The 14,104-nt window shown below is 41.3% G+C and overlaps 1 protein-coding gene and 1 pseudogene across 1 annotated transcript; one reads left to right on the forward strand and one right to left on the reverse strand.

The window, feature by feature from the left end:
* The window catches only part of LOC125377224, an 84,317-nt pseudogene that overhangs the window by 13,632 nt on the left and 56,581 nt on the right, over positions 1-14,104 (reverse strand).
* On the forward strand, positions 10,964-12,420 carry LOC125377233. The gene is made up of 3 exons (XM_048390024.1): positions 10,964-11,035; positions 11,461-11,651; positions 12,021-12,420. The coding sequence occupies exons 1-3, from the start codon at positions 10,964-10,966 to the stop codon at positions 12,418-12,420; spliced, it is 663 nt and encodes a 220-aa protein (XP_048245981.1).

Consider the following 14,104-nt stretch of genomic DNA (forward strand, 5'->3'; position numbering starts at 1 on the left):
AATAATTTTCTACAACAAACTTTTTGAATTAACATTCTGTTATACATTTAACATGTGTAAGTGTTAATCGTTAGTTAGCAATTACCCCCAGTAAACAATAATAAAATAAAAATAAATGCCTCTCCACCCTGAACTTGGATGTGGTAGAACTTGACCTACATCACGGTTACTCACACCTCGCAGCTGTCAATGGCTGACAATCTTGTGTTTACATTCTCCGTTGCTAGCTAAATGAAGCAAAATGACAACACCGATCTATGATGTGGTTCAACATTAACCTGTAGATTTACTGGGAATGATCAAGCCTGCTGGTACAATATGATTACCAATGCAACTGAGTATGACTGAACAGCCGCTTTTTAGCCTGCAGATGAACTAGACATGTTTACACGAGGTTGGGCCTATCTTAGTATCTGCATGGTGTGACCTGTCAATTTCAAGATTTCATGGATTCCTAGCCAGAGTGTGAATGGAATGACCCATTCGTTGCCCAGACATAGAGGGTCGTGTATGATTTTCTTAATTGTGCATGTTCTGAAATGAATTTCATCAAGTTTGACTTCAATGATGTCGGGACATTGTTTTCATGGATTTTCAAATGGATAAGTGTTTTCTGAGTGATGGACTTGCATATCTGCTTCTGCGAAGTCCTTAGGATGGTGGTGAACTGAGAAATCGATGAATATAGCTAACAAAAGGTTTGTAAACAACATGTTGTAATGAATAAAGTTTTTTCAATCAATTTTTATAATGTTATATTTTACTTTCATTGTCGGTTGTTTCAATGAGGAAATAACTTAAACTGTTCCAATTCTGGTCACCATAGAACATTTCCCTAACAGTTTCATAAACATTTCATCTGTATGCAAAAGATATGCCTTCGTTAAATCTTTTAATGTCATCATCGATGCAGTCAGGGTTGCAGCCTAGCCAACACCCAAAACATCTGATATCAAACTAAAATATTTCCTCTATTTGACGCTATGCCATCTATTAATTTCGCGAGAGCCCTTGCCTCGGCGTGTATAAGAGACCTGGCTGGTATTGAAGACCCAGCATGCATTAGAGGAAATATAGATACGTTTTACAGTTCATATGGGGGTGATCGATCAGCAGCCATTTTCTAAGAATTGATATGTAGGCTATCTATGTATTCATACGCACGTTTTTTTGTGTAAAAGCTTAATATATTTGAAAGGGGTTTTCGTAGCAAAAAGGAAGCCTCTTTTGAACCAATCAGTATCAAGCATTCATCAATGTCATGGTAGAATCACACATCTTGGTTTCTTGCTTCGTAATGCCAACAGTGATTGGAATGTCAAATTTAGCAGTCAAACTCTTTGTGCGGTTTCGTACTGGTCCGTCAGTGTCGATGACCTGAAGCTCTGTTGCACAGTCACATCCAGGTACGTCCACGCATATCTTGCAAACTCCCAGGCTGCAGATGATTACTCCACTCAGATTTTACTCCAGGTGTCTGGAGATTACAACCTTGCAGGTGGAGTTTATAGAAGATTGATGAAGGAATAATATCTGCATCAGATTCGGCATTGATGACAAGCTGATTTCATTCTGAGATTTCCTTACAGGGGTGTTTATCTGTACCGTCATTACTTCTCAGTCTGGTTGATTCACTGGATCCAAGAAACATGCATTCCCTTCACCAATGAAAGCCTGTTCTTCAAATGTCTCCGGAAGATCACAATGCAAGAATAGTGCTGCTACCAGAACTGCCCGATGATACCGGACCCTGATGACTTCTTGTTGTGATGAGGACTTCACCCTGTTGACTTTGTTGACATTCAGGCATTCTGCATTGAGTGCATTCAGAGAGACCTGTTTTGCCCAAACCCAGCTAGGTACAATTTGACTCTCACGAATCTAAAATTTATTTCATAAATTTGGGGGCGGCTGTTCTAAAGTGTCAGTTGCCAAATTGCCTTATTTTAATTTTTCTATGATCCAAGGTAAATATTTCATTTATCTAATTCCAACTTTTATTTTTTTTCATGTAAACCATGTGCTTCTGCCACAAGAGACCTGGATATTTGATCCTGATCTGTTTTCAGCGTTTAAAGTGTTCTAAAGCTGAATTCTGAACCTATGTTGATTCCAAAAAGTGCTTAACGAATAAATGGCTGTTTTGATTCTCACTCTATTCTTGACAGGCAGTACTCACATTTGGTATTTCAGTGGCCTTGTCATTATTTACCCGCCTCATCTTAGGTGTCTCCTTAACAGAGTTCCACCCAATGTCCCATCTGATCGTAGATGCCTTCTACAGGAGGACCAGATGACCTCAGGGCTGTGGTCCGGCGCACAGCACACTTGGCACATCAACAACCTCGATTTGGAGGCGCTCATATTGGCGATATTACACTGGCAGGAGCGCCTCTGATACACTCAACTCACACTCTACACTCAAATGCTAGCTCAGTACTTAGTCGTGTTCTCTATGTGATTGCAAGTTGTGAAGTAAGGTATACCACAGACCTCTTCATCATCAGTACATCTAAAGATGCCTCTGTCTTGGACCTCACGGACATTAACAATACAGCTGTGTCAGAGGAAGAACTTGCACAGGGAAAACAAGTCATCTAGGATTACTTGGATGTATTTTCCACAGGAGACACTGACTTGGGACACACAGACAGGCTATGTCATCAGATTGAACTTACAGATGACATGCCATGCAAACATTGTTACAAAAGAGTACCACCAACTACAAAGACGTTAAGGAAGATCTTAACCAACTTCTACTTAACTTCTACTTTGTGGAGTCGTTCTCCATGGTCTTCAAATGTTGTACTGGTAGGTAAGAAGTCAAGAAAACTTTGACTTTGCGTTGATTTTCGCCAACTTAACCAACAGACCATTAAGTAAAGCTACACAATTCCCTGAATGGAGAAAATGTTTCAAGTACTCGCAGGATCTAAGTTCTACAGCACCCTCAACATGAAGAGCGACAACCACCTGTAGTGTACATGCAATTAAGGTCTATTATTGTATGTGAGTGAGTGAGTGAGTGAGTATGGTTTTACGCTGCTTTTAGCAATATTCTAGCAATATCACGGCGGGGAACTGAATATTTGAGCGTGGTTTAACTTAAAATGAAAACTAATCGTAAATTTGAATGACTTACCTTTTTTGAATGAAACAAGGAACTAAACGTGATAACCTATTATAAAACTATGAAGATCTATGAGGAACTAAACGTGATTACCTGTTATTATGTGAAGGAAAGATGAATAAACCTCAAATGATAGAAACTAAATGCTAATTCTAACTGCTACTCCTAAGGAAGTCTTAACACTGTCAAACACTCTAACACTCTAACACCATCTAACTCATCAGCTCTCTAACGAACCTTCTAACGAACATTCTGCCAACTCTCTCTCTCTCTCTAACCATCTAACTATCCATCTAGCGAACTCTCTAACCAGCTCTAACCAGCTCTCTAGCGAACTATGACCAACTAACTAACTGATGCGAGCTACCGCCTTATATTTGCTCACAACCCTCACATTTCACGTGCAGTCACAGCCATACGTTGGTGTATTCAGGCGACGCGATCGGTATGCATCGGGTGTGTTTTGGAGAACATATTCTTTATTTAAAACTAACACGAGTGCATGTGAAGCGCGATCTATAGGCTCCTGGTGCGTTTTGGAGCACATTTTAATGAACAGATATGTCTTCAGAACATGCCCCCCTCCATGATAGATCCATGTCTATCATGAAAACCGACTAAACTTAGAAGAAACTGAAAAAAGGAATATGAATCTATGAGTATGTACAATTGTTGCTGTTATCCAATTTGACAATTTCAGAACTCAACTCCATTCAAGAGGGCAGACCTTCGTGATAGGTCTTTTCAAGACTGTTTTGCCAACTTGAACATCAAGAACGCGAACGTGATCATCCTTTCCAGGATACGTTTTGAGAACTCTGCCAAGAGGCCAAACTCCAAGAGGAGTATCTGGAGATACCACAATGACAACGTCATCGACCTGTATATCTCTGGATGGTGTGAACCACTTCTTTCTGATGTTGAGAGTCGGGAGCCACTCCCTCATCCATCGTTTCCACACATGTCTGATGAGTTCTTGAACTCTCCTCCATCGCTTCTTTGGGCTGAACAAGGTAGAGTCTAACTCTGGTGCGAAATCTCCACCCACCTGACCATGTAGGAAATGGTTGGGCGTAAGAGGCACGTCATCCTGTGGATGTGCACTTTGATAGGTCAAAGGCCTAGAATTCAGAAGAGCTTCAGCTCCTGTAAAGGCTGTCATCAGCTCTTCATCGCTGACGTCACCTGAACTCAGTATAGCATAGATAGCCCGTTTTGCTGACTTCACTAAAGACTCGAAAACACCTCCAAAATATGGTGCGTGTGGAGGATTAAACAACCACTTCACACTTTTGTTTGCCAAGGTTGACTTAATCACATCCGAGTTTAGTCCTGAAATGAGCTGCTTCAGCTCCTTTGCAGCACCAACAAAGTTGGTTCCATTATCCGAGATTACCTCCTTTGGCATACCTCGTCTGTGAGCCATACAAAACAGAGCATTCAGAAATGAATCTGTGTCTAAACCGAATGCCATTTCTAAATGAACCGCTCGGGTTGACAAACATGTGAAAAGGCAGAGATAACGTTTCTGTCGACCTTGCCCGACCCTGTACAGTGAAAAAAGGACCTGCATAGTCCACACCTGTTGTCACAAATGCTTTCATTGTACACCTCACTCTGATCTTCGGTAGGTCTGCCATTATCTGATGCGCTGGTTTGGCTTTTTGTCGTCTACACCAAGAACATTCTCTTTCCCACTGACGAATTTCCTCTCTAGCTGAAATAATCCAAAACCTAGATGACACTGCTGATAACGTACTGTTCGTACCTGTGTGCTTGACCTGCTCATGGTTAAACTTGAAAATCAGTTTGGTGACCAAACTATGTCTAGGGAGTATAATTGGAAATCTGGCACTGAATGACAATACGTCAGCAAATCTGAGTCTCCCTCCTGTCCTCATCAACCCATTTTTATCAACGTAAGTCTGTAAGCATAACAACTTGCTGTTTGAAGGCAAGTTTGATTTCCTCAACAGTGACGAGTAGTCATCAGAAAATTCTTCTCTTTGAGTCCTGACCATAACTGTAGTTTCGGCGTCCTCAATTTCTTCAGGATCAAGTTCACCCTTTTTCCTAAGTGAATATGGAACCCTAGCGTTGTTCAGAAACCTATAGATCCATGCCGACACTCTACACAATCTCTTCCAACTTGAAAATCTAGATGGCGCTAATCTCCAAGAGATTGGATCAGATTTAGTAAACATGGTGATGTTTACTTGAGAAGGCTTCTTCAGTTCTGATGTCTCAGTATTGTCCATGTCAATGGTCTGCTTCGGCAATTCGGTTTCATCATGTGTCACAAATTCAGGTCCATTCAGCCATTTTTCTGTCAAAAGTGCTTCAGCATCTACACCTCTATTAAGAATGTCTGCTGCATTCAGTTTGGATGGTACATATTTCCACTGACTGATGTTTGTATGCTCCTGTATGTATCCAATCCTATTTGCTACAAATGGCTTAAAACACCGACTCTGTCTTTTGATCCACCACAGTACGTTCTGGCTGTCTGACCATAGCGTTGCACGCTGCAAAGGTAATTCTAATGCCTTTGTTATAGCCAGTAACAGTCATACACCCAGAAATGCCGCAAGCAGCTCCAATCGAGGCATACTAACTGCCTTAAGGGGAGCAACATGGCACTTGGAAGCAACTAGATAACTCGACTTTGTGTCATCTTCAAGAGTGGTTACTAAATATACCACAGCTCCAAATGCTGCCTCTGAAGCATCTACAAATGTGTGCAACTTCATCTTTGAAGTATCTAAGCTAACCTCAAGCCCCCTTGGAATTTTAACAGAACACAACTTTTCAATTTCAAGGTACCATGACCATGCTTTTTGTTCCAGATCTGGACTGAGTGTTTCATCCCAGTTAACACCGGATATCCACATTTCTTGCAGAAGAACCCTTGCCCTAATGATGAATGGACCTAAGAACCCAAGAGGATCAAACAGCTTAGCAGTTTCTTTCAAGAAGTTCCTCTTAGTCATCTTGATATCCTGCTTTTAGGACATGAAAGAAAACCTAAACTCACCTGATTCTGCATTCCACAGTAGGCCCAGTGCTTTTACAGATGGCAATTCACTCATTTGAATATTAATCTCTTTCAATCTATCCTCTTCTGGTATTTCTTGGAGAACTTGCACGGAATTGGAAACCCACTTACGAGCGTGCATACCTGCTGTACTCCACAGCTGTTGCAGCTGTTTGTAAAGCTCTATAGCTTTGCTATTTGTGTCAACGGAATCCATATTGTCATCCATATATGTTGACTTTTCCACGGTTGCTGCAGCCAATGGAAGTTCTTTCTCCATGGACTTAGCATGTTCTTGAGTGATATACTGAGCTAAAAAGGGGGAACAATTTAGCCCAAACACAACCTTTGAGAACTCAAATACATCTGGCTTTTTGTTCAGATCCATCGACCTCCAAAGAAACCTTAGATATGGACGGTCATCCTGATCGACTTCAATTTGAAGGTACATTTCAACAATATCGCAAATGATTGCAACAGGATGTTTTCGAAACCGCAGCAAGATCTCGAATAGATCATTCTGGAGTTTTGGTCCTTGATGAATGACATCATTTAGAGATATGCCTTTATTCTTTGCAGATGCATCGAATACGATTCTCACCTTTGTTGTACTTCTGTCTGGTTTAATGACTGGAAAATGTGGTAAGTACCATTTACTTTGATCTATTTCTGTTTCAGGTACTTTTCTGATGTAACCTTTTTTCAGGTATTGTTCTATGACTTCATTGTAGGCTCCTGAAATTGTTTGATGCTTAGACAACTTCTTTTCTAAATTAAGAAGACGATTGTATGCCATGTCATAATTGTTTTTCAGATTCTCATGACCCTCCTTCCATGGAATGCCAACCTGATATTTGTCTTTTCTGTAAACAAGGGACTGTTCTACAGCCTTAACTGCATCATTCGCATCAATGCTTCTAATCGATGTCAAACCTGAAATGCTTTCAGACTCCCAAAATGAGTGAATCAAAGATTCAATATCTGTATATGCGATTGCTTCTATTTCTGTATTTCTGATGAAGAAGGAACCTGCTACGTGTGTTGTTTTGTCTGAACCTGATACAGCACCAACACAGGTCCAACCTAAGGGTGTCAACCGAGCCACAGGCTCTCCTTGAGCTCCACGGACCTCTTTAAGAGAGGAATGCAGCTCTAAATAATCCATACCTAACAGGATGTCAACTCTTGGACGAGAACTTACCTTTGGAAATTTTATTTTCGTCAAATGTGGCCATTCCTTGGCATGTTTTCGCCAATCAATGACTTCCATTCTACCCGTTACCTTGGTAGTTGTCAAAGCTGTGATGTTCATGTCAACTGAACCATCAGTACTTTCTAAGCCGATATCAATTAGCATACTATCAAATATTTCCTGTTTGTCATTGAGGACATTGACTGAAACTTGCTGTGTCTGACCTTGAACACCAAGTTCTGCTGCTACATCCTCGTTGATGTAAGTATGCATGCTGGCATCATCCAGCAAGGCATTAACCATCATTCTGTGCTGACCATTCTTAAGGATAACAGGAACTGTCCTAAGTGAAAGGTAATGACCTTCCTGCTTAGAAGTTGCCATGGTGACTGTTTCTGACCTACCTGCTTGTGGTGTTCTTGTTGTATGTTTCATCTCTACATTACCACTGTCGGCCCTAGCACTGCTTGTAGCTTTGGTTTGATCATGAAGTAACCTGTTATGGTTTGCTTTACAGCCATCAATCCCACACTTCAAAACTCTGCTACACGATCTTCCCAGATGACCGATATCAAGGCAACGAAAGCATAAACCTAACTGTTTTGCCCTTTCCCAGCGTTTAGGTAGGCCAATAGATTTAAACTCTATGCAGTCCGAAGTGTCATGATCTGCTTCATGACACACATGACATTGCCTTGCCCTAGTTTTATTATGTGTGGTTGCATATGTTCCTTTCTTAGAACTATCTCTCTTGTCTGTTTTTGACCTATCAGCTATTCCATGTTTTACCTCTGAAGCTATCGTTTGGAACTCTGCTTCTTGCAGAATCCATTCCCTAAGCGTCTCAACAGACTCTTGTCGGTGGTGCTCAAATAACCATCTGTGGAACTGAGTAATCATAGGCTCATTCAGTTTCTTAACCAGTAGTGAATACAAACATCCACTACCAAGTTCCTCTATTTTATCAGATTCCCTCAGACTGACTACAGCTACATCAAGCATGTCTGCAAATTTGTCCATATCCTTAGCATTCCCTAATCATATTGGCTTGAAATTGTATATTTCGTCTAATTGTAATGCTACCTGGCGTCTCTTGCCACCATATTTTCTGTCCAATCTCTCCAAGGCTACATCATAGACCGAAGCACTGTGCCCTAACCTTGCAACTATGTGTGCTGCTTCTCCAGAAAGGTACTGCTTCAATTGCAGAAGTTTATATTCATTGGTGGCTGGAGCTTTATCAACACATGCTATAAAAAGCAGACTTCCAGCCTTCATATTCTCTGACATCGCCAGAAAATACTGGAATGGAAACTCTCTTCAATTGTTTCCCCATGTCTTCACCTAAATTGTGTTGCCTAGATGACTTACCTGAAGTTGTATAACAACCTTTTGTGTTATCTGGGACTGGTGTCCGTTTCATATCCATATTTGACCTTTGTTGAAAATGGCCTAACTTGAACGCAGCATGTTTGTAACCTTGGTTACTGATTTGCTCAGCGCCATCACTGTCCAAGTCTGCATCGTGCAACAAACCTTCACAGCTATCATGCAACCGATTCGCATCGAATTGGCGAGACCTTAACATTTCTGACTGAATGCTTTTTGCATCCGAACTAACATGTGATCTGTCCTTAAGAAATGCTTCAGCCTTATCAAGGGCAAGTTCAATTTCATCTTCAACAGTTTCTATCTCCTTACTAGTTTTCTGAACTTTCTCTAGGTCACCAACCCAGTTGTAAGCTTCTAGTAATTCCACTATGAGACCTATAGCCTTGCTTTGCAGAAAACTTACCTGATCAATTAGACTCCTAATTGTCTTACGATCTGGTGTCCCAAGTTCAACTAAATTCAACAATTTGTTCTTTGATTTTGTCAAAGCCGACTTTGTAATAGTTTTCTGATGCTTAACTTTAGCTATCTTTAGCTCAAGTTCAGAAGTGTTCTGTTTTAGAGCTACGTCTGAAGAAGCGTACTGTTTCAGCGCTACGTCTGAAGAAGTATCCTTTTCTACATCCGCCTTACTCGCAGACCCTAACTGCAACATACTGCTTGCATGTAACAGTCAGCTATACCTAATGCTAATCTAAACTAACGAAAGCCTAATACAAAACTAAAATATTCTAACCAGAGAAACCACGCTCTGCTACCAAATGTTGCGCAGTGGAACTGAATATTTGAGCGTGGTTTAACTTAAAATGAAAACTAATCGTAAATTTGAATGACTTACCTTTTTTGAATGAAACAAGGAACTAAACGTGATAACCTATTATAAAACTATGAAGATCTATGAGGAACTAAACGTGATTACCTGTTATTATGTGAAGGAAAGATGAATAAACCTCAAATGATAGAAACTAAATGCTAATTCTAACAGTTACTCCTAAGGAAGTCTTAACACTGTCAAACACTCTAACACTCTAACACCATCTAACTCATCAGCTCTCTAACGAACCTTCTAACGAACATTCTGACGAACATTCTGCCAACTCTCTCTCTCTAACCATCTAACTATCCATCTAGCGAACTCTCTAACCAGCTCTCTAGCGAACTATGACCAACTAACTAACTGATGCGAGCTACCGCCTTATATTTGCTCACAACCCTCACACTTCACGTGCAGTCACAGCCATACGTTGGTGTATTCAGGCGATGCGATCGGTATGCATCGGGTGTGCTTTGGAGAACATATTCTTTATTTAAAACTAACACGAGTGCACGTGAAGCGCGATCTATAGGCTCCGGGTGCGTTTTGGAGCACATTTTAATGAACAGACATGTCTTCAGAACAGGACACAAGAAATGGGCTTCACACATTGTACCCATGTCGGGAATTGAACCCAGGTCTTCGGCGTGACGAGCGAACGCTTTAACCACTAGGCTACCCGACCGCCCCTCATTATTGTATGTATATACATGGGTCAGAGGTACGAGTCTCGTTTGGGATTTATGACCATGTGCAAGTGGGTATCAATAGCGGCACTCTGTGTTCTTTTGTTAAAGATCAATAAAGTGTTCATCTCACTCTATCAAACATCATACAGTGATCCCTCGACTTAACGCTCCTCGATGTACCACTACTCCGGATGCGGCGTGGGGTAAACCTTGGCTCCCAAAAATGCATGAAGAATTTCCCCCTAAAAGCGTATTAAAGCAAATAAAGTTACAAATAAACTGATGAGATTTAATTCCAAGTCGAAGTACACGTGTGTGTATTTGTAAACAATTACGTTTATTGTATCCGGCTGCATGTGATCGAAACCATTCTGCCTTTTGTTCCGGTTGTGAAAAAATATTTTGTACACAGATCTGGCATTATACTCACATAAAATCAAATCACAGCAATAACAAACATAAGCTGCATTGTTTGATTAAATACTAATCTCAGCTTGTTGTGATTGGTAAGACAACATGTGAGATGTCTTCCAACTTCAAACCGGCCGCGTGTAATGCAATCACAACAATAGAAACAATGGCTTCCGGTATTTAATCCAGAAGTGAGTAACCATGAGAGACCTAAAAAAACATTGGAACTTCATTGTTTAAATAGCGTAATTACGAAGGGTATAAAATAAATCTTAGTTCATTAGTCTTTACCATTTCAATCATGGCAGCCACTGCGAGTAAATCTAAGCGACAGGCGTACACTATTAAAGAAAAGTTGGGGATTGTGAGGCGGGTGAGAGAGGGTGAATCGCAAGCTAGTGTCAGCCGTTCAACTGGGAATGGCTAAAAGAAGAAGAAAAACTTCAAGATCTTGCATTTGAAACCCAGGAGATCGGGGGATTGCAGAAGAAGCAAAATAAAGGGGCAACTGACTCTACACTGGATGCAGCGCTGTTTGCGTGGTTCACGCAAAGCAGACATGGTGGCATACCACTTTCTGGCGAGATAGTGAAAATGCAAGCTCAGAAACTGTCCCTAGATATACATGGACCTGACGACACATTCAAGGCCAGCGCAGGCTGGTTGTCGAGATTCCAAAAACGACATGGAAACAAGTCGTTTACAGTGACTGGGGAGCGGAGATCGGCTGACGACAATGCTGCTGACACATTTTCCGCCATCCTAAGAGAGCTGATTGAGTCCGAGGGGTACGACTAGGAGCAGATTTACAACTGTGACGAGACCGGCCTGTACTACAAGCTGTTGCCTGACAAGAACCTAGGCACCAAAGAAGACAAGCAGACTGGGTTCAAGTCCACCAAGCAACGGGTGACAGTTTTGCTCAAGTGCAACAAGCCTGGGACTCACAAGTTGAAGCCATTGGTGATCGGCAGTGCCCAGAATCCAAGGTGCTTTCATCACGTAAACAGAGAAACACTTCCTGCACACAACAGCGCTTCTGCAAATGCGTGGATGACAGCCAAGATTTTTTAAGATTATTTTTTTCGCAAGTTTGTTCCAGCTCTCTGTGACCATATCCGATCATGGAACTTGGAGGAGAAAGCCATCCTCCTATTGGATAACTGCCCCGCCCATCCCCCAGCAAGTACTTTACAGTCACATGATGGACTCATAAAGGCATTCCTATTGCCGAAAACACAACCTCCCTTATTCAACCGCGCGACCAAGGGATAATAAAAGGGTACAAGGCACATTATTGGAGATTCCTAGTGAGTGCGTTGGTGGAAAGAGGATTGGATCCTGTTGCGTTCCTGAAGACACACAGTGAAGGATGCTGTTCTTCAGACAGACAAAGCCTTGATGAAGGTGACGCCAGCCACCATCAACAACTGCTGGATGAAGGGACTTGGGCCAGCATTCAGGGTTGATGAAGATTTCATGGGGTTTCAAGAAGATGTCACCGATGCTGTACGAAAGTACCGCGACTATGCTAAGGAGAACAGCATCGATGTATCCCCAGAGACGGCCACGGGGTGGAACACGTGCGACGACAACCTGCCGATTGCCGAACTTCTGAACGACCAAGAGTTGGTTGCCGCAGCTATGCCCGTCGAAATCATTGATGATGAAGAGGATGAAAACAGTGACGATGAATCTGTTCAGCCAATGGCACCCTCCGTTCGAGATGCCATTAATGGGGCTGAGTGTTTATTGTAGCACTTAGAAAATGACAGATACGAACAACTTCACGTAATGAAAGTTCGCTGCATACTGTCACAACTGAGAACAGAGGAACGTGACAGTCAGAAACAAACGAAAATCAGTGACTTTTTTAGTAAATAAATTTGTTCATTTCCTCATGTACATACACTGATTGCATGGTATGAGTGTTTCAATGCAACATTTTCCTTGGGCATAATTATCATTGATAATAGAACTAAATATATCTCATCCACTCAAATCTACGTTTGTGTTTGTTTGATTTTTATAAATTGCTCAAATAACCGTGTAGTTACACATGTTATGTCCATGTACATTGTACATAAAGTGCATACATGGAGCAGGCTGTGTCCGGGGTTTTCATAACTTTGATACGTCATTATTTATTGACCAATCACAGCCTTGGTTGCACATTAGTTTCGTTACAAGGCTTGTTCGGCTTTGTAGTGTTCTGTCATCGATCGATAATGTGAGTAGGTCGGCGATTGGACCAAATTTCTTCCGAAAAACGTGGAATATAACAACACTTTGTTTCCTCATTTAGATTCTACATGTGTAACATCCAGTCGTAAAATAATACACTGTACTTTGATTAATTTACACAAAGTATTTTTATTTTTTTACACATGCATTTTGAATCATCATCCACGATCAGTGTTACATAGATCTACCTGTGAATGAATATCTGTACAACGCTCTTTCCTAGAACGCAGGATCGGTTTGTTGGAACCCGATGACAGCGGTATATCAAGGGATCATTGTATCACTTGACAACAGTCAACAGATCAAGCAGCATCTTGGACATCATATTGGCGATGAGGATGCACAGGTGAACAAAGTATCATTTTCATGGCTGTTTCATGACAAAGCCCACCCGTGTTTCCCACGTTGGATGTTCATACTGACGGAAACAGTGGTCCTTGATGGAAGCAATGGTTGTCAACTTGACACGTTTTGAAAGTCTTATGGTAGGTCTGAACATAGTTGAGCCAACTCAGAAGCATGCCTGGTTGTTACATCCAGCTGTCCCTACAGTCAAAGAAACATTTGACACTATTCAAAACCACTCACTGACTATTTCATTCAAATGTAGGTGAAAGCATTGACACTTACTGCACAATATTGAGAAAATTAGTGCAAACCTGTGACTTTAACGATGTTGACAAAGAGATATTCTCGTAGATCGACTTGACATGTATGTCTCAGAGACTTAGGAGACGAGCGCTATGAGAAGATCTTGATTTGACAAGATTGCTAACTGCAGGCAGATCTCTCAAAATTAGCGATTTTCAAGCTAGTAATGTGGAAACATCGGCAATAAATGCACCATCTCATTCACACTCACAGAACAATCATTTCACACACAGACCATCTCGATCCCACTCACAGCAAAGAGAATCTAGGTCAAGACACGGACGATCAAGAGCCAGACAATTCAGTGGATCAAAACAAACTTGTTATTTCTGTGATTTGTATTCTCATGTTGGAAAGTGTTCTGCCAAGGGTAAAGAGTGCAACTATTGTGGCATTTTAAAGTATTTTCGTGAGTACTTCATGGGTTAACCGTTTTGTGTTCAGGAGCATGGCATCAAGTATTCTCCGAGCAGTCCCAATCATTCTTTGCCCATACAACTCCCATGTGAGATGAGTGAGGGGTGTTGAACAACCAAACCACACCATT

This window comes from Haliotis rufescens, unplaced genomic scaffold (genome assembly GCF_023055435.1).
Source record: "Haliotis rufescens isolate VD_foot unplaced genomic scaffold, xgHalRufe1.0.p SCAF_80, whole genome shotgun sequence".
Lineage (NCBI taxonomy): Eukaryota > Metazoa > Mollusca > Gastropoda > Lepetellida > Haliotidae > Haliotis > Haliotis rufescens.